The 17,691-nt window shown below is 45.5% G+C and overlaps 1 protein-coding gene and 2 non-coding genes across 5 annotated transcripts in view; 1 reads left to right on the top strand and 2 right to left on the bottom strand.

Annotated features, from left to right (window-relative positions):
* ABHD6 (abhydrolase domain containing 6, acylglycerol lipase) overlaps positions 1-17,691 on the top strand; it is a 54,882-nt gene extending 37,191 nt beyond the window's left edge. For all 3 annotated transcript variants that reach the window (XM_028479184.2, XM_007118098.3, XM_024124082.3), the window contains 7 exons: positions 1,044-1,200; positions 2,802-2,915; positions 4,220-4,352; positions 7,679-7,836; positions 11,020-11,074; positions 11,281-11,381; positions 16,587-17,691. In XM_028479184.2, the coding sequence (XP_028334985.1) occupies positions 1,044-1,200; positions 2,802-2,915; positions 4,220-4,352; positions 7,679-7,836; positions 11,020-11,074; positions 11,281-11,381; positions 16,587-16,763 (895 nt within the window). In that variant the 3' untranslated portion in view covers positions 16,764-17,691. The remainder of the gene's footprint in view (positions 1-1,043; positions 1,201-2,801; positions 2,916-4,219; positions 4,353-7,678; positions 7,837-11,019; positions 11,075-11,280; positions 11,382-16,586) is intronic.
* On the bottom strand, positions 4,784-4,890 carry LOC112064970 (U6 spliceosomal RNA). Its single transcript, XR_002891759.1, has one exon. It is a non-coding gene; the product is annotated as a U6 spliceosomal RNA (small nuclear RNA).
* On the bottom strand, positions 5,634-5,735 carry LOC112064984 (U6 spliceosomal RNA). The gene has a single exon (XR_002891773.1). It is a non-coding gene; the product is annotated as a U6 spliceosomal RNA (small nuclear RNA).

Genomic DNA, 17,691 nt, shown 5'->3' with positions numbered 1-17,691 from the left:
AAAAAAAAAAAAAAAAAAAAAAAAAAAAAACAAATTCACAAGAATAGATAAATAAATAAGGTTAAGACTCAGATGCAGAAATTTGGTTGGTTGAAAGGCTAATTAAACTTCCAGCTTGCTCAAATAGAATTACAAATAGGCGAAGTAGTGTTTTTCATAGCAGTCACTGGAATTACCCACACTGGTCAGCTGTGAGGTATGTTGAGTCCTGAGACAATAAGGAATCCAGGCATCCATCAGACAGCCTCCTGTTGTCCTTTCTTCCCATCCAGAGATTTGTGGATGTGGAATGACACCACCGCCAGCAACTGCAGCCTTGAGTCCGATTCTTCATCTCCATGAGTAGCAAGTTGTAGGTGACAAGAGGGAACACACTTTACCTTTAAGTCTTTTGATGCATTTCCTTCCAGTTAAACTACCTCTGCAGTGAGGACCTCTAGGACTCCAGGGCGACTGCCCTGTACCCAGAGTCACTCACGCCTGCACGTCCACAGCTGCTCGTCCCAGATTTCAGGTGTCAATGAACGTGGCCCACCAGGAACTGCAAGCCAGCTGTCTTCGAGGGGAAACCACCTTTATCTTGGCGTCTCTGGAGTTCTTCCCAGCCTTACCACCAGCCGTTTCCAATTCTGCTGAAGCTCAAACAAGCAAGGCAGAGAAAGGGCTCAAGTCAGACACCCAGTGAGGTCCCATTGCCGGCTCCTTCTTTGCACTGCGATTCAAAACTGCCAGAAATTCATGTTAACGAAGGGTTATTATGTGTCATGCTTCTTAAGAAAACACCCCCTTTTCCCTTTCTAATAGACTGCTTAGTAACATATATACCTGTTAGTTACAGAATATTCATGTAAGGTGCTTTCTGGAATGGTTTGGCTTAGTGCTCCCTGAGGGTGAAGCTCTGGGGCCTCCGGAGACATGCGTGGAGGACGAGGACTGAGAAAAGTGTTGGTCTTACTTCAAAGTGAGACTATACAGAGTCCCCCTCCCGAAGCTGCCTCTCTGGAGCTCAATGACTTTGACTTGCCTGTATTTTCTGTCCCCAGGTACTGGCGGAGGGCGCTGGGCATGCAGGTGCGCTATGTGCGCCACGAAGACTATCAGTTCTGTTACTCCTTCCGCGGCAGGCCTGGGAACAAGCCTTCCATCCTCATGCTCCACGGATTCTCTGCCCATAAGGACATGTGGCTCAGCGTGGTCAAGGTGCAGTCCTAGAGCCTTCTCTCTTCAGAGGGTGTCACTCGGTCAAGAAGAGGTTTCCACTTGGACACGATGTCATCAGCAGGGGTAGAAAGCAAGGGGAACCCAGACCTGTGGCTCAAATCATCCTAAAATTAATGCAGTAATATTATTCAGATCCTTTTATCGGACAAAATTTACTGAATTGAATGTTATTTGTAAAATCTGCCTTAAAAATCGTTTCACCGTATGAGTATTTCTTAGGGATGATTTCTGACACTCAGCTTCATCTCAGGCCTGTCATGACTATCAAGATCCAGCTTTTTTTAAATTTATTTTATTTTGTTGCGGTACGTGGGCCTCTCACTGTTGTGGCCTCTCCCGTTGTGGAGCACAGGCTCCGGGCGCGCAGGCTCAGCGGCCATGGCTCACGGGCCCAGCCGCTCCGCGGCCTGTGGGATCTTCCCGGACCGGGGCACGAACCTGTGTCCCCTGCATCGGCAGGCGGACTCTCAACCACTGCGCCACCACGGAAGCCCAAGATCCAGCTTTTAAAAAATCATTTGTTCTTTTATACTCCAAGATTCTCCTCTTCCTTCCCCTCCTCCTCCCTTTTCTGTTTCTCCTTCTCCCCTCCCCATCTCCTTCCGTCTTCCTTCTATTTCTGCTTTTTCTTTTCCTTAGCCCTTTAGAGAAACAGTCTTGATCTGGCAGCTTTCTGGGATAGTTTTCCAAATCACTCCCTTTCTGTCCTGGTTTACTTGGGTGTGGCAACTTGCTTTACTGGTAAGAGTGAACAGCTGGTGAAGATGGGGGCTCGGAGAGGTCTTGGGAGGGAAGCACCCCAGGCTCCCACCTCAAGCTGGACCATACCTGAATGATCCCAAGTATGCTTCACACCAGGAGGAAAAGTCTCATACATCCTCTGCTTCCTTATGTTCTTATTTCCAAATTTCACTATGAGGACAGTCATCCTCATGCGTTAATGAACCTCTCACTTGCTGTCTCCATCTTTCATATAACTGGATATTTGTTTATTGATAACTGATGTTTCTCAGATTCCTGGTTAAATGTGGCACATATTTAAATGGGAGAAGGTGTTTAGGATAAAAATACCCTAGGAATTAGACCTAGGAATTAGACCAGAATTAGGGCGATCAGACATGGTTCTTAGGAAAAGCATTGCTTCTGTGGGCTCTGGAGCTGGACAGGACTCTGGGAGAGCAGAACTATCCCTTACAGTCCCAAGTCAGTGGCTGCATGACTGGAGTTATGTGTGGAAGGGGTGAGGGAAAGGAGAAGGATGTAGTACCTGCCAGGTGGTGTCAAGAAAGAGCAGAGGACGCAGGCCTGCTACCCTGACCTTTGTCCCCCTTTTCCAGTCATCCCCCGAGTCCCCTTCCATTTCTGTATTAGATTTTGGGCGTTTCTGCTCCCTATAAGGCTACTGGCAATGTTTATTCACATCAGATATTACTAGGGTAAGATACTGGGTGGTTCAGGTTCATAACCTCCCCGGGAGTGGCTGTCCAGGTCACTTGGTAAGTAGGGGTAGCCTCCCCAGAAAAATGGGCACACATGTTCTACACTGCACGTACTGACACTCTGCGCCTGTGTATCCTCAGTTCCTTCCAAAGAACCTGCACTTGGTCTGCGTGGACATGCCAGGACATGAGGGCACCACCCGCTCCTCCCTGGATGATCTGTCCATAGATGGGCAAGTCAAGAGGATACACCAGGTAAGCAGGAGGCTCCACCAAAAATTGCCCAGGTGGGTCTTGCCCACCATTGCATGCGCAAGTCTGAAGAGCAGGCGAGGGAGTTCCATTCTGACTCAACCATTCTCCAGTGCATTCTGTCTGCAAGTAATTGCAAACAAAATGGCAGCAGCCCTGTGGTATCCTTGGTCAGCTGTGGAGGACCAGGGCTTATTGCAGACTGTTCTCCTCTAAGCCTATTGCAGTTGTTTCTAAAGAAATACAATCTGGGCATTTTCTCAGCTCTTCAGAAAGGGAGTTTAGAGTTCCTCAAGACCATTTATTTTTTTAGAGTCTGTTTTTCTGCTTACCAGCTACATGATGACAATAACAGCATGTCTGCCTAATTGTAGAGGATGGGGAGGGTGCTCTTTGCATTTTGTTCTAATTTAGTATCTATCTTCAGCCCCCTCTGACTGGGCTTCCAAGGTCATGGGGCTCATGAACTATTTCAAAATTTAGTGGTTCATAAGCTTCAAATAGACATATTTTCCCCAGTTGAGGATATTTATTTAATACCTGCCCCTCTCCCCCCATTGAACTATGTATTCTGTTGAGGTCAGGAACCTTGTTTCTTTTACTCTTTGCTGTATCCTCAGCAGCTGACCATAGTTCCTTGTACATAATAGACATCCAATAAATATTTTTTAGGTGAATGGGCAGATGGGTGGATAGTTGATTGAATGGTTGGATAGATGGAAAGTTGGATGGATGGTTGGATGAATGGTTAGATGGTTGAATAGACGGGTGGGTGGATCGTTATCTGAATGGATGGTTGGATGGATGGGAAGGCCTGTAAATTAGGGCAGCAGTCAGCAAACTGTGGCCCACGGGCTCTGTTTGGCCTGCCACCGAGTTTTGTAAGGTAAGTTTTATTGGGACTCAGCCACACTCGATCATTAACGTGTTGTCTTTAGCTCCTTTTGTGCTACAACAGGAGAGTTGAATAGTTGCAACAGAGGTCACGTGGCCCACAAAAATTTTCCCAAGAAAATATTTACTCTCGGAACCTTTATTTTAAAAGTTTGCTGACTGATGAATTAGGGGAATCCTTGTTGATTTTATACTTTCAAATGACCCTTCAGTAACCTGTGCCAGGTAAAGAGAAGTACATGCATGTTAACAGGGCTCATCTGGATAATAGATCCAGTAGATTCCAGATTCCCTTTCATCAACAGTCCTTTTCACTTGTCCCCATAGGAAGTACAGAGGTTTTCTGCTCTGTAATCACCATTGTCATTGTCCACAGCTGTATAACCAAGCCTCCTTCTCATTTCCCTTCCTAGTTTGTAGAATGCCTCAAGCTGAACAAAAAACCCTTCCACCTGATAGGCACCTCCATGGGCGGCCACGTGGCTGGGGTGTATGCTGCTTACTACCCATCAGATGTCTGCAGCCTGTCTCTTGTGTGCCCTGCTGGTGAGTTATGAGGCTGAAATAACCCTAGGAGTGACTTGAGCACAGCAGGGTCTGAATCTCTGAAGACATAAATGGCAGTGTCTGCTCTGACTGTTTTTTTAGAATCATCTTTTTGACGATATTTTAGAGATACTAATCAGATTGCTTCAGTGATATAAACAATAGTTGTATAACCATAATCATAACCATATTGAGTTTTTTTTAATTTTAACATCTTTATTAGAGTGTAATTGCTTTACAATGGTGTGTCAGTTTCTGCTTTACAACAAAGTGAATCAGTTATACATATACATATGTGCCCATATCTCTTCCCTCTTGCATCTCCCTCCCTCCCACCCTCCCTATCCCACCCCTCTAGGTGGTCAGAAAGCACGGAGCTGATCTCCCTGTGCTCTGCGGCTGCTTCCCACTAGCTATTTATTTTACGTTTGAAAAATACGGAACACTTCACGAATTTGCATGTCATCCTTGCGCAGGGGCCGTGCTAATCTTCTCTGTATCGTTCCAATTTTAGTATATGTGCTGCCGAAGCAAGCACTTGAGTTTTAAAATATAGAGCCAGCCTTGTTCCACAAAGAATTTGAGGTGGTTAATTTAAATGTGTATAGTACTTTACAACATATAAATACTTTGAAATATAATGATAATATTAACACCCAACATTTATTGAATTCTTATGAGCTAAGAATTTATATGGATTTATATGGATTTAATTCTTACCTTAACCTTACGAGGTGAAGGTACTATTATTATGCCTCTTCCTTTTTTTGCTGAAAACTCAGAGATCTTTATTCATTATAAGATTTTTTTTTAATTAATTAATTTATTTTTGGCTGTGTTGGGTCTTCATTGCTGCACACAGGCTTTCTCTAGTTGTGGCGAGTGGGGGCTACTCTTCCTTGCGGTGTGTGGGCTTCTCATTGCTGTGTCTCTTCTTGTTGTGGAGCACAGGCTCTAGGCACGGGGGCTTCAGTAATTGCAGCACGTGGGCTCGGTAGTTGTGGCTCGCAGGCTCTAGAGCGCAGGCTCAGTAGTTGTGGCGCACAGGCTTAGTTGCTCCACGGCATGTGGGATCTTCCCGGACCAGGGCTCGAACCTGTGTCTCCCGCATTGGCAGGTGGATTCTTAACCACTGCGCCACCAGGGAAGTCCCATAAGATTTTTTTTTTTTTTAATCAACAAACTTTAGTTTCTCTGTTCTTACAGGTATTCATGTCAACTTGAGCTGTAACGTGTCCCCTGAAATTATGATCTGAAGTTGGATTTTTATTTTTTTATTTTTAAAATATGGTACTTCATGAATTTGCATGTCATCCTTGCGCAGGGGCTATGCTAATCTTCTCTGTATTGTTCCAATATTAGTATATATGCCCCTGAAGCGATCACTAAAGTTAGATTTACATTTTTTTTTATATATAAGCCTTCAAACTTGGATTTAGAGTGTGTTAGTGAGAAAAATCTTAATTTTTCTCTCTTCTTCCTTCGCTTGCTCCCCTCCCCACCCCCGGTACTTTACTGGAGTATGGTTTACACATAGTAAATTGTCCATATTTTTAGTGTATATCTCAGTGACTTTTTACATATATAATTCTTATCCAGATCTATTTAGTATGCCCATTTTATAGGTGGGAACATAGAAGTAATTACGTTAGTGCTGGAGCCAGGATAGGGACTGACCCTAGGCCGTCTCACTCCAGATCCCAAGCTGTGGTTTTGGGGGGAAGTCCTTTCACATTCACTACCTCTTATATATGACTCATATTCATTACCTCCTTTACCCGCTAGAATCCAGCCATGAATTGAACATGTACACCTTCCACTGAAACATAACTAAATTTACCTTTGAAATCTTTTACTTACTCTGAAAGTTAAGTTTTTAGGTCTGTTAAGCTCATTGAAATCAAAGGCAAGCTCCCAAAGGGTTTTCTCTTCTCCTTTTCCCAAGCACTGTGTTTGAAATCATTTAGTCTTATAAAGTTTGAGAATTGGAGGAATAGCCCCTCTGGAAGGTCATTTAGATTTTAAATCACTTGCAGAATGTCAGATCTTAAATCACTTACGGAAGGTCTTTTTTGAGTTTATGTTCATTTGCTCAGAGAAAGAGTTTTACACCAGAGTTTCCATTAGAAGTTTAGAATTACATTTGTTTATATACGAAAATGAAAAGGTATGCTTTTTTTACTTTGAAATAATTTTACATTTACAGAAATGTTGCAGAGATAGTACAGAGAGGCCCACATGCCCTTCACCCAGTTCTCCCCTTTAGCAGCTCATGTACCTCAGTAAATTTGTCACAACTAGGAAACCAACACTGGTTCATTACTGTTAACTAAACTCCAGGCTTTATTTGGATTTCATTAGTTTTTCCACAAATGTCCTTTTCTGTTCCAGGATCCAATTCAGGATATACCACATGACATTTAGTTTAGGATTATTTTTAAAGCAGAAGGAAATAGATCATGTAATCTGCCCATGGCATCATGAGAGCCACACGATACCCATGTTAGATTTAGAGGAGTTGCTGAATATAGGAGTTTTATAAAGTGTGGATTTCTGTGGCACAGTATGGATGCCACTGCCTCTCTTGCAAAGCTCTTCAGCTAAGTTAAATACCTAGAAATTTGCTCAGTGTTGGAAATGAAATTAGTTTTACCCTCCTGTATACGTCAGCTCGTGTGAACTCTTGGTGTCGTGCTGCAGGTGATAGAAAATAATGGTCAGTCTCAAAGCTGTTCAGGCTCAGGATCGCCTAATGCTCCCCTGGAGGAGGAGGGACTGTGTGGGGGACAGCTCACAAGGGGACTCATTCTCACTGTGTTTATGGATTGACCCCAAATAAGAGATTATTAAGTGGGTCCAGACAGACAGAAGGAGTAGTCAGTCACTCCAGTCCAGTCATGTATTTCACCAGGTCTCCTCTCAACCATACAGATGTGAAAGGGGCTCAGGCAAGCTGTCTTCTAGACTGGTGCTTCTTAAGCTATCCTACGTATGAATCCCCTGGCAACTTTAGTGAGATTGTGATTTAAGAGACTTAGGGGAAAGGCTGAGATGCTGCATTTCTTATGGGCTCCCAGTACTGCTGGTCCATGGACCACAGTTTGAGTAACGAGCCCCTAAAATATTCTGAAGCATTCTTTTCTGTGTTTCTCCGAGTGTGGTTCTGACTTTGAACAAGGATGTCGGTACCAATGAAAAAGAAATCTACTGGTGAAAAACACCAGAAATTTATTAGTTCTGGGCTGATACTGGAAGTTCTCTATATAAAATGGGGTTTGGTAAGAAGGTAGATATATTGCCAAGCTGTTTTGGTTTGAATCCCACAGGTCTGCAGTACTCAACTGATAATCAATTTGTACAACGGCTCAAAGAACTGCAGGAGTCGGCCGCCGTAGAGAAGATTCCCTTGATCCCATCCACCCCAGAAGAGATGAGTGAAATGCTCCAGCTCTGCTCCTATGTCCGCTTCAAGGTGCCCCAGCAGGTAACGTGGTCTCAGCAGCAGTGTGCCTGCCCTCTGTCCAGGGCTCAGGTGGCCAGTACCTGCTTTCTCCTTGCGTTCCTGCCTTGTACTCATCTGTTCATTCATTCAGCAAGTATCTGTATCATGTCCATAGTGTATCCGGCTCTGTGCTTGAACACCGTGGGGAGTAAATAAGTCAGAGAAGGTCCCTGGGCAGATGCAGGCCAGTGGGGGAGGCAGACAATTAACAAGAAGACAAATAATTACGAATTGTAATAAGTATTATAGAGGAAATGAAGATGGTGCAGTGATTGAAAACAGGGGAGGCTGGAGAAGCTTTGATAAGCCTCTGTGAGACAGCAGCATGGGCAGCGATGGATAAAACGCAGTCAATTCAAGATGCTGGAAGGAGGCCAGGGTGACTGGAGCCCAGAGGGTGAGGGAAAGAATGGGTTGAGAAAAGGTTAGAAAGGGATTCTGGGGCTGAATCAGAGATTCTCATTTTAAAAAAAATCTCAGGACCCCTTTTCACTCTTAAGAATTATTGAGAACCCCAACGAGCTTTTGTTTATAGAGGTTAGAACTATTGATATTTACCATATTAGAAATTAAAACTCAGAAAAACTTAAAACACAGGGATACACACAACACTTAATTTCATTAGCCTTCAGAATGATGACATTAGCCCTCATTATGTAGGCTCTGAACATCAGTATGCTTTAGAGAGAATGAAAGTGAAAAAGACAAGCGACATTTAGTGTTATTATGAAAATAGTTTGACGTCTTGGACTCCCAAGAACCACTCTGAGAACCACTGGGCTAGATCGTGTAGGACCTTATACGTTATGGGAAGGAGACTGGAGTTGTTCTAAGTACAATAAGAGAAACACTGAAGGATTGTAGGTGAGCAGAGACAGAAGCAGGGAAACCCATTAGGGTGCTGTTGTGGCTTGGAGATGAGGGTGGTGTAGACTGGGGTGGTAGCAGTGGAGACAAGACCGGAGAAGCTTTGGGAGGAAGAAGACAGGACTTACTGGTAAATTGGATTGAAGGATGAGGGAAGGTGAGGAGTCCCAGGTGACTTTCTGGTACTTCAGTTGGATAAAGGTAGTGTTTTCTGAGTAAGAGAAGGAGATGGATGGTGGGCTTGAGTGATAAGCTAAGAGCTCCATTTTGGATGTTTGAAGTTCAAGTTCCCTGTGAGACCATCAAGTGCAGGTGTCAAGTAGACAGTTGGCTATACAGGTGGAGCTGAGGAAAGTCTGGCCTGGAGTTGTACAGTTAAAGCCATCAGCCAATGATGATATTAAAGGTGTTGGGTCTAAATGAGGTTGTGTAGGGAAAGTGTGTGGAAAACCGAGAGGAGAGTCTGAGGCTGAGACCTCACAACAGCAAATTATCTCACTCTGTTGCAGGAACTGGACCCTGCCTCAGGGTGGGGTGGGTCCTCCTAGGAGTTCAGAGAATGGGCTGTATTTAGAAGTTGTGAACATGACTCATTCATGGGTGTGGCCCATCTCTGAGGAAGCACCCAGAATCAGATTCTGCGGTATGTTCTATCCATGAAATCCTCTTTTCAGTCATGACATTGCACTGATTCCCTCTCCACTGATATCTTTCCAGAATAGAGTGGCCAAACAGGGTTTTAGAAATTTCCATGTTTTGAGTTGTCAGGGATGTGAAAACACTGGGAGAAAATAAATGCAGGTCCCAAAGTCTTTTCTGGAGCACCCGAGCACTCAGCCCATTGTGTCACATTGTGTTAACATTGTGTTATGATCGTCTGTATGCTTGTTTGTGTCTTCCATTCTTACCTCTGTAAGAGCAAGGACTCTGTCTTCGGCTGTTCTTGCATGAGGTAGCTCCTAGGTATAGATTCGATGGATCAATGGATGGAAGGAAGCCTGGAAAATGCAGGGATGGAGAATGGATGTGTAGGTAGATACAGGATAGATGGATGCATGAACTGATGCATGTGCATGCATCGATGATTTAGAGATGCTGAAAATAGCTGGATGGCTGAATGCTTGGTTGGATGGATGGGAAAATGGAGACAGCAGGAATGGAGGGTGGATGGATTGGTGGATGCAGGATAGATGGATACATGGGTAGACATACGCATATATGATTCAGAGGTGCAGGATGGATAGGTGATGGAGGATGGATGGGCAGATGCAGGATAAGTGGACACATGGATAGACATGTGCATGTCTGAGTCAGAGATGCAGGATAGGTGGGTAGGTGAAGCAGAGGCGGAGGATGGATGGATGGAAGATGGATAGATGCATGAGTGCAGGATAGATAGTCGAACAAAGAAAATGTCTGATGCTCAGCACTGTGTGTTGGACAGCTTGCCATTGGTCTCACCTCTGGGCTTCCACTTCTAGAGTAGTCAGATTCTGTCATGCTCCAGAGGGTGCGTTTAGTCCAGAGCAGTTACGGCAGGGTCTTCCCACTTCAATCAGTGCGCAGGACTCCTGAGAGTGCAGTTAAGGGGTTCAGACCATTCCCAGGGAGATGAGAGGAGTGATGGCTGCTAATGTGAGCCCTGAACACTACCTCAAGAACCCTGAGGCAGGGGAAGAGGCGGGCCGTGTTCCTTCTGGCCACAGTACCTCTCTGGGCCCATCTCGCAGGTCTTGGAGGCCTGGCCTGTCCACCTGTGCTGCTGCCTCACAGCCCGCAGCAGGGAGGGCCAGGGCAGTGTCACACAATGAGCACAGGACACTGGAAGCCTTCCCACAATTTCCCCAATAGTTTATTTCTTCATTGTTTGAGAGGCCCTTCATCCCCAATGGTTTAATTTTTTTTTAATAGACCTGTTTTGCATTGGGTATTACTGAATAATTACTTGATATTATTTCCATCCTGATTGTGTCTCAGGCTAAGCGGAGATTTTCTCAAAGGTAAAGCAGCTGTCGGCCATCTCGGGTGTATTTTACATGCCGCAGGGGACCTTTGGCTTCACAGTATTACCAAAGTTCCTTTCTAATGAGAAAGAAAAAAGCCTCTTATGAACCTAACTCCCCATTACATTGCATAGTACATCATGGGAATTTGGAGGACCCTACAGACCTTGACAATGCCCTAAACTGCTGGAACCCTAAACTGCTGGACTTCTTTTCCTTCATTGTCCCAGACCCATGTGAGGCCTGAGGATATGAATCTTCCCTTGCCTTCTGACTTTGGGTAATTTTTCCTCAGATCCTGCAAGGTCTTGTCGACGTCCGCATCCCTCATAACAATTTCTACCGAAAACGTGAGTAGCCCTGCGTTAAGCTCTGAGCTTGTGTGACAAGTCAAGCTTATGGGTGGCTGGCTCTTTTTTCTTACATTTCTGATACTGATAGTTTTCTGGGGCGCCTCAAGAAAAAAGCGGTGGCTTAGACTCAAAGACTGTCCATATGCGGTGGTGTCCACGGCACAGCCCAGCATGCACTCACTTTATTTTCCTCCTCTCAAAAGTGTTTTTGGAGATCGTCAGTGAGAAGTCGAGATACTCCCTCCATCAGAACATGGACAAGATCAAGGTCCCGACGCAGATCATCTGGGGGAAACAAGACCAGGTATGTAGCGTGTCCCTGCGACCTCCTGTGCCAGTCACACCGGGCTCTGAGGAAAAGCTAGAGGTCGTTTATAACGGGAGCCTGGCTGGTTTCTGATCCCAGGAAGAGGTGGCACACACCTGGTCCAGGTGCCAGTGTTCACGGAGAGCATCATTCTGTGAGCTGAGAACAATGACATTGACCTCTTAAAATGTAAGGCAATTTTTTTTTAAAACATGCTTACAAGCTTTATTTTATAAATGTATTTATTTTATTTTTTTATTTATTTCTGGCTGCGTTGGGTCTTCTTTGCTGTGCGCAGGCTTTCTCTAGTTGCGGCGAGCGGGGGCTACTCTTCATTGTGCTGCACGGGCTTCTCATTGCAGTGGCTTCTGTTGCAGAGCACAGGCTCTAGAGCGCAGGCTCAGTAGTTGCGGTGCACGGGCTTAGTTGCTCTGTGGCATGTGGGATCTTCCCGGACCAGGGCTCGAACCCGTGTTCCTTGCATTGGCAGGAGGATTCTTAACCTCTGCGCCACCAGGGAAGCCCGTAAAGCAATTTTAAATCATTTTTGCAAATTATTTTTCTCAAAGCCATATAGTCACATGGTACAAAAAACTTCAAAGAGTACAAAAAGATTTATAATGCGAACTTGGTCTCTTTAACATTCCAGATCCCAATTTCCATTTCTTTGAGGCAACACTTACAGTCTTATGTATTTTTCTTAAATATCCTAAGGCAGGAGTTGGCAAACGTTTTCTGTAAAGGGCCAGACAGTAAATATTTGCAACTTTGCTGGCGATAAGTTCTCTGTCACATCTACTCAACTGTGCTGTGTTGCAAAAGCAGACGTGGGGACATGCAGACAAATGGCAGGCAGAGCTCCAGTGAACCTTTAGTCACAAAACAGGCAGGGGACCATTGTTTGCCTGCTCCTATTCTAAGCATATATCAATATGCGTAAATAAGTTTATCTGTAAGTTTTTCAAACATGCTATATATATACTGTTTTGCACCTTAGTTCACATATATAAGAAAGACATACCTTGGAAATCACTTCATATCAGCCCATACAGATCTACTCATTCTATTTTTAAAAATATTTTATTTTGAAATAATCACAAATTTATAGAAGAATTGTAAAATAGTACAGAGTACTCCTATATTGCTTTACCAAATTTCATCTGTTTTAACTGCTTTATTGAAATATAATTCGCATGCTGTAAAATTCACCTTGTGCACCCCACTGCAGCCCACTTGTAGAACACTTCTGTCACTCCCCAAAGTTCCCTCTTGCCCATTTGCAGTTAATCTCCATTCCTACCCCAGCCCCATGCAACCACTGATCTGTTTTTTGTTTCTGTAGTTTTGCCTAGAGTATAGTTTTCTAGAATTTTCATAAAATGGTATCGTATTGCCTGTAGTCTTTTGCATCTGGCTTCTTTCACTCAAGCATAATGTTTCTGAGGTTCATCCCTATTGTTGCATATACCAGCAGTTTGTTCCTTTTTATTGCTGAGTGTCATTCCATGGTATGTGTGTACCACATCTTATTTATTACCAACTTTTTTTTTTTTTTTTTTTTGCGGTACGCGGGCTTCTCACTGTTGTGGCCTCTCCCGTTGCGGAGCACAGGCTCCGGACGCGCAGGCTCAGCGGCCATGGCTCACGGGCCCAGCCGCTCTGCAGCATGTGGGATCTTCCCGGACCGGGGCACGAACCCGTGTCCCTTGCATCGGCAGGCAGACTCTCAACCACTGCGCCACCAGGGAAGCCCATTACCAACTTTTTAACAGTTGCCACACTGGCTTTATCATCCTCATCTAGATAGATCTAGAAATATGTATTTTTGGACCATTTGGAGTAGGTTGCTTACATTATGTACCTTTACCCCCAATATTTCAAGGTGTATTTACTGCAAACCACGATATTCTCTCACATAATCACAGTACGTTGTCACATTTAGGAAGTTTAACATTGATGCAATAGCTTTCAACTAATCTACAGTCCATATTCCAAATTTATTTGTTGTTTCAATAACGTCCTACATAGACTTCTCCTCCTCCTCCTGCCCCGAACCAGGATCACATACTGCATGTCACGTCTCTTTCGTCTCCTTTAATATGAAACGTTTCCCTCAGTCTGTCTTTATCTTTCGTGACATTGAGATATTTGAAGAGTGCAGGCCAGTTATTTCACAAAATGTTCCTCAATTTGAGTTTGTTTGCTGTTTCCTCATGATTAAATTCAGGTTATATATCCCTGCCAAATATCCCTTATCTCATGGGTGATAAGATATCACATCCTCAGAGGGATAGTGTCTTTCTGCCACTGGGTGATGGGGATTTTTTTTTTTTTGGCCATGCTTTGTGGCATGTGGGATCTTAGTTCCCCAACCAGAGGTTGAACCCATGCCCCCTGCAGTGGAAGCACAGAGTCTTAACCAATGGACTGCCAGGGAAGTCCTGGTGATGGGAATTTTGATTGTCTGGTCACCACGTCTTGTTTTCTTTATCATAGACTAATTATTTCTCCCCTTGCAACTGATAAGCAGTCTGTAGGGAGGCACTTTGAGACTGTGCAGATATCCTGCTCCTCATCAAACATTCCCCTTAGATTTATCATTCGTGAATGATCCTTGGCCAAAACAAAATTTTATGTTCTTTTTGGGAGCTGCATAGTACTCCATTATATGGCTCTGCCGCAGTATATTTAACTAGTGCCCTATTGATGGTCACTTAGGTTATTTTCAATTTTGCCGTTAAACAACACGTCACTGAACATCATTATACATGTGTGTTTGTGGAGTGTTGAGAGCATATCTGAAGGGTCAGTTCTTAAATGTGGAATCGCTAGGTGAGAGGCTTTGTACATTTTTAAATTTTGATAGGCTTTGTCAGATGGCTCTATTAGTTTACTAGGGCCGCTGTAACAACGTACTACAAACTGGGTGGCTTAAACAACAGAAATTGACTGTCTCACAGCTCTGGAGACTGGAAGTCCAAGATCAAGGCGTCAGCAGGTTGGTTCCTTCTGGGAGCTCTGAAGGAGAGTCTGTTCCATGTCCCTCCCCAAGCTTCTGGGAGTTTGCTGGCAATCTTTGGTGTTCCTTGGCTTATAGATGCATCACCCTCATCTCTGCCTTCACCGTCACATGGCATTCTCCCTGTGCCTATGTGTCTCTTTGTTTAAATTTCCCCTTTTTGTAAGATGCCAGTCATACTAGATTAGGGGTCCACCCTGCTCCAGTATAACCTCTTCTTAACTAATTACATCTACAATGACCCTATTTCCAAATAAAATCACATTTTGAGGTTTTGGGGGTTAGGACTTCAACATATGGATTTGGGGAGGGGGCACAATCAACCCCATAATAAACCCTCCAAAGAAATACTCATTTATACCCCAGAAGCTCCCCTTTGGTTTGCAACTGTTCTTTAGAAATCATATCTTATTGAAAGTTGTTGGAAAGTTAAAAGCAAGAGGAGACAGTGGGAAATGGAGCCCACAAGCAGACAGAATTACAGTGTCTGTTAAAGGGTATCTAGCGGTCTTATGCTGTTGACAGTCGTGAGAAAGGAAATTAGAGTAAAGCTTTCCCTGTTGAGACAGCTCCCCTGTGGACACCAAGGTGAAAGCCACCATTGTGAGCCCTGCACAGGCTGCATATCCCCACTGCTATGTGTGTGAAAGCACAGGCAGGAAGTCAGGCTGCACCACAGAGGCCCACGACTGTGCAGACGACCCAGGAGAAGAGACTGGGGAGGAGCCAGGTCTGTGCGCCTGGCGCAGGCGGGGAGGCAGAGGTGGTGGCGCCTGCGCTCAGCTATCTCACGTCAGCCAGGTGCAGCCGAGAATGCACAGCACAGGAACGAGGGCCTCCAGAGGAGGGAGGCCTCCTGTGCTTCCTTCCGCACCAGACAGGGACTGAAAGCAGCTTTGTGGACGCCTGATAGGAAAAGTGGGACCCAGGCTGGGCCAGCAGGGAGTCATTCAGTCAGAAATCAGAGTCAGAACAATGAAGGCCTTTCTTCATTCTAAAAATCCCAAAGGTGATGCGGGCTCTCAGGGACCAACAGGGAGAGGTGAAATCCTGTCATGCTCCCCATTAGCTGTTCCTTTTTGCATTTTTGCAGCCCAGGGTGCTCTGCATTCTACTCACCCTGCTTCCCAGTGGGTGGCAAATCTTGGTTTTAATGATCTGGGTTGATGAGACTAAAGCTCAAAAACAGACAGTGCTCGAGTTTGTTGGGGTTTTGCTTTTGCTGTTATGGATGGAGAGGAGGGCCCGTCTTGTCTGGGATGAGTTGAAGGTGAAAGTGATTAAAAGAAGGGGAGTGAATACGAATCTGACATCAAAGGAGGGTGTTGGGGACCAAGTCGGTAGGTTGGCGTTAAAGTAGCAAGGTAACCCAGGTGAAAATGAAATTGCGTTGTTCAAAAGGCGTTGGCCCTGGAAAAGTGGTGCCCTCCCCGTTGGAAAAGCACTCCCTGTTATTCACAAACTTCAGTGCCGGAGGTCCCACAGCTCAGGGACCCCCCAAAGCACCTTCAGGAGATACTCCTCCAGCTTGTGATAATTAGTCTTCCTCTCTTGCGTGTCTCCTGTGTGGCCTCCCCATAGCTTGGGCTCCCCTAGTCCAGGGGCAGGGTGAGTTCTCCTGGCCCAGCCTGATCACATCACTGGCCGCTGTTCTTGACACAGCCCCATGGCCCCCAGCTGCCCTCAGACTGAGGCCTGACTCCTGGCGTGGCTGGAGGAGTGGGCCCCCTCTGTCCCACCCCACATCCATCCCCACTCAGACAGCACCAGGCTCCTTGCTGTCCCCTGCATTTGCCATGACCTCCCACCCTGGGGCTGCTCCCTTTCCGTGAATTCCCCTCCCGTGTGGTTTCTCAGTTCCCAGGATCCTCCCCCATCAGAGTCCTCGCTACATCGTGCTGCATTTGTCTGCTCTCCTGTCTGGCTTCCCCACCAGACCAGGATGTCCTCAGGGCAGGGACTGTGTTTCCACCTCAGTAATGCCGCCAGCGGCACACCTCCTAGCGCCCAGCTGCAAGATAAAACATGAGGCATGTGGTCACTTCCGTCAGAGAGCCACAAGCCCCAACACTGAAGTGACTTGGTCCTAAAAATCGCCCCTGCCAGGCCTGGATGGGAGTTCTGTCCACAGAGCGCACAGGGGTCTGAACCTTTTCCGTCTAGTTTCCTCTCTCATCCTGCAGGTGCTCGACGTGTCTGGGGCGGACATGTTGGCCAAGTCGATTGCCAACTGCCAGGTGGAGCTCCTGGAAAACTGTGGGCACTCGGTGGTGATGGAGAGACCCAGGAAGACAGCCAAGCTCATTGTCGACTTCTTAGCTTCTGTGCACAACACAGACAACGACAAGAAGCTGGACTGAGGCCCCAGTGGCAGTCTGCACTCCGCACCCAGCATCCACTCCCATCTCCAGAATCTGACGCAGCCACCACGTCTCAGGGATCCTGCCCCAAATGCGGTGGGAGCGCCAGCGTCCCTGAGGAAGCCAAGTCCTCCAGCCCCAGTCGCTACAGATCCACAGAGCTTCGGGGGCCACGAGGAAAACTCCAAGATGTTTTTCACAAAATGCACATTCACAGGGAACGAAATAAGAAAACCCATCCATGAAATCTACCCAGAAGTCTTCAAGTTCATGTCACAAAGCGCCCACATTGGACCATAACCACCGAGGACATTTTCTTTAAGATGTTCCTCATAGACTGAGGCTCGAGGTATTTCTGTTGCTTCGGACACTCTCCCGTGCATGCTCAGTGGCTGTTTTAGGAGCGTTAGACAAGCCCCTCTTGTTTATGTCTAATTTAAGTTTTACGTAGAGTCCCATATGTGAATGCAGCCCGTCAACTGCAAGACCACGGAGGAACACGGCAGGCTGCAGAAAATATTTACACACGCAGAAGGGCGTGTTCTGCCTTGCCGGCTCTCAGAGCAGCAGAGAACACAGGTGGGTGATTTGACCAGCACCCCTGTGTCAGGTATGTCTTGAGTGAACCCGGGACAGCTGCAGTACAAAGAACACCTGGCAGGGTGGGTTCCCTGGGAATAATTTATTATTTTTTAAAAAGAACTAATAAAGCAATAATGTTCTAGACATCTATCTAAATAATCAGACTCGGGTTCCGCTCCCAAGCACCTCTTCTATCTTGCTGTGCTATTGAAAACCCTTGGATGTAAAATACTAGTTTGTTAATGAATTCTGTGAATTCTGTGAACAGTATTGTGATTGAAAATAAATCTAAACCGCTGTAAAAGTGACCGCAATGACATAAAATAAATTTAATAAGTCTAGATCA

The sequence above is a fragment of the Physeter macrocephalus genome, chromosome 18, assembly GCF_002837175.3.
Source record: "Physeter macrocephalus isolate SW-GA chromosome 18, ASM283717v5, whole genome shotgun sequence".
In the NCBI taxonomy this organism is placed as follows: Eukaryota; Metazoa; Chordata; class Mammalia; order Artiodactyla; family Physeteridae; genus Physeter; species Physeter macrocephalus.
Note: the sequence above shows the minus strand (reverse complement) of the source record. Positions and strands in the feature narration are given on the sequence as shown.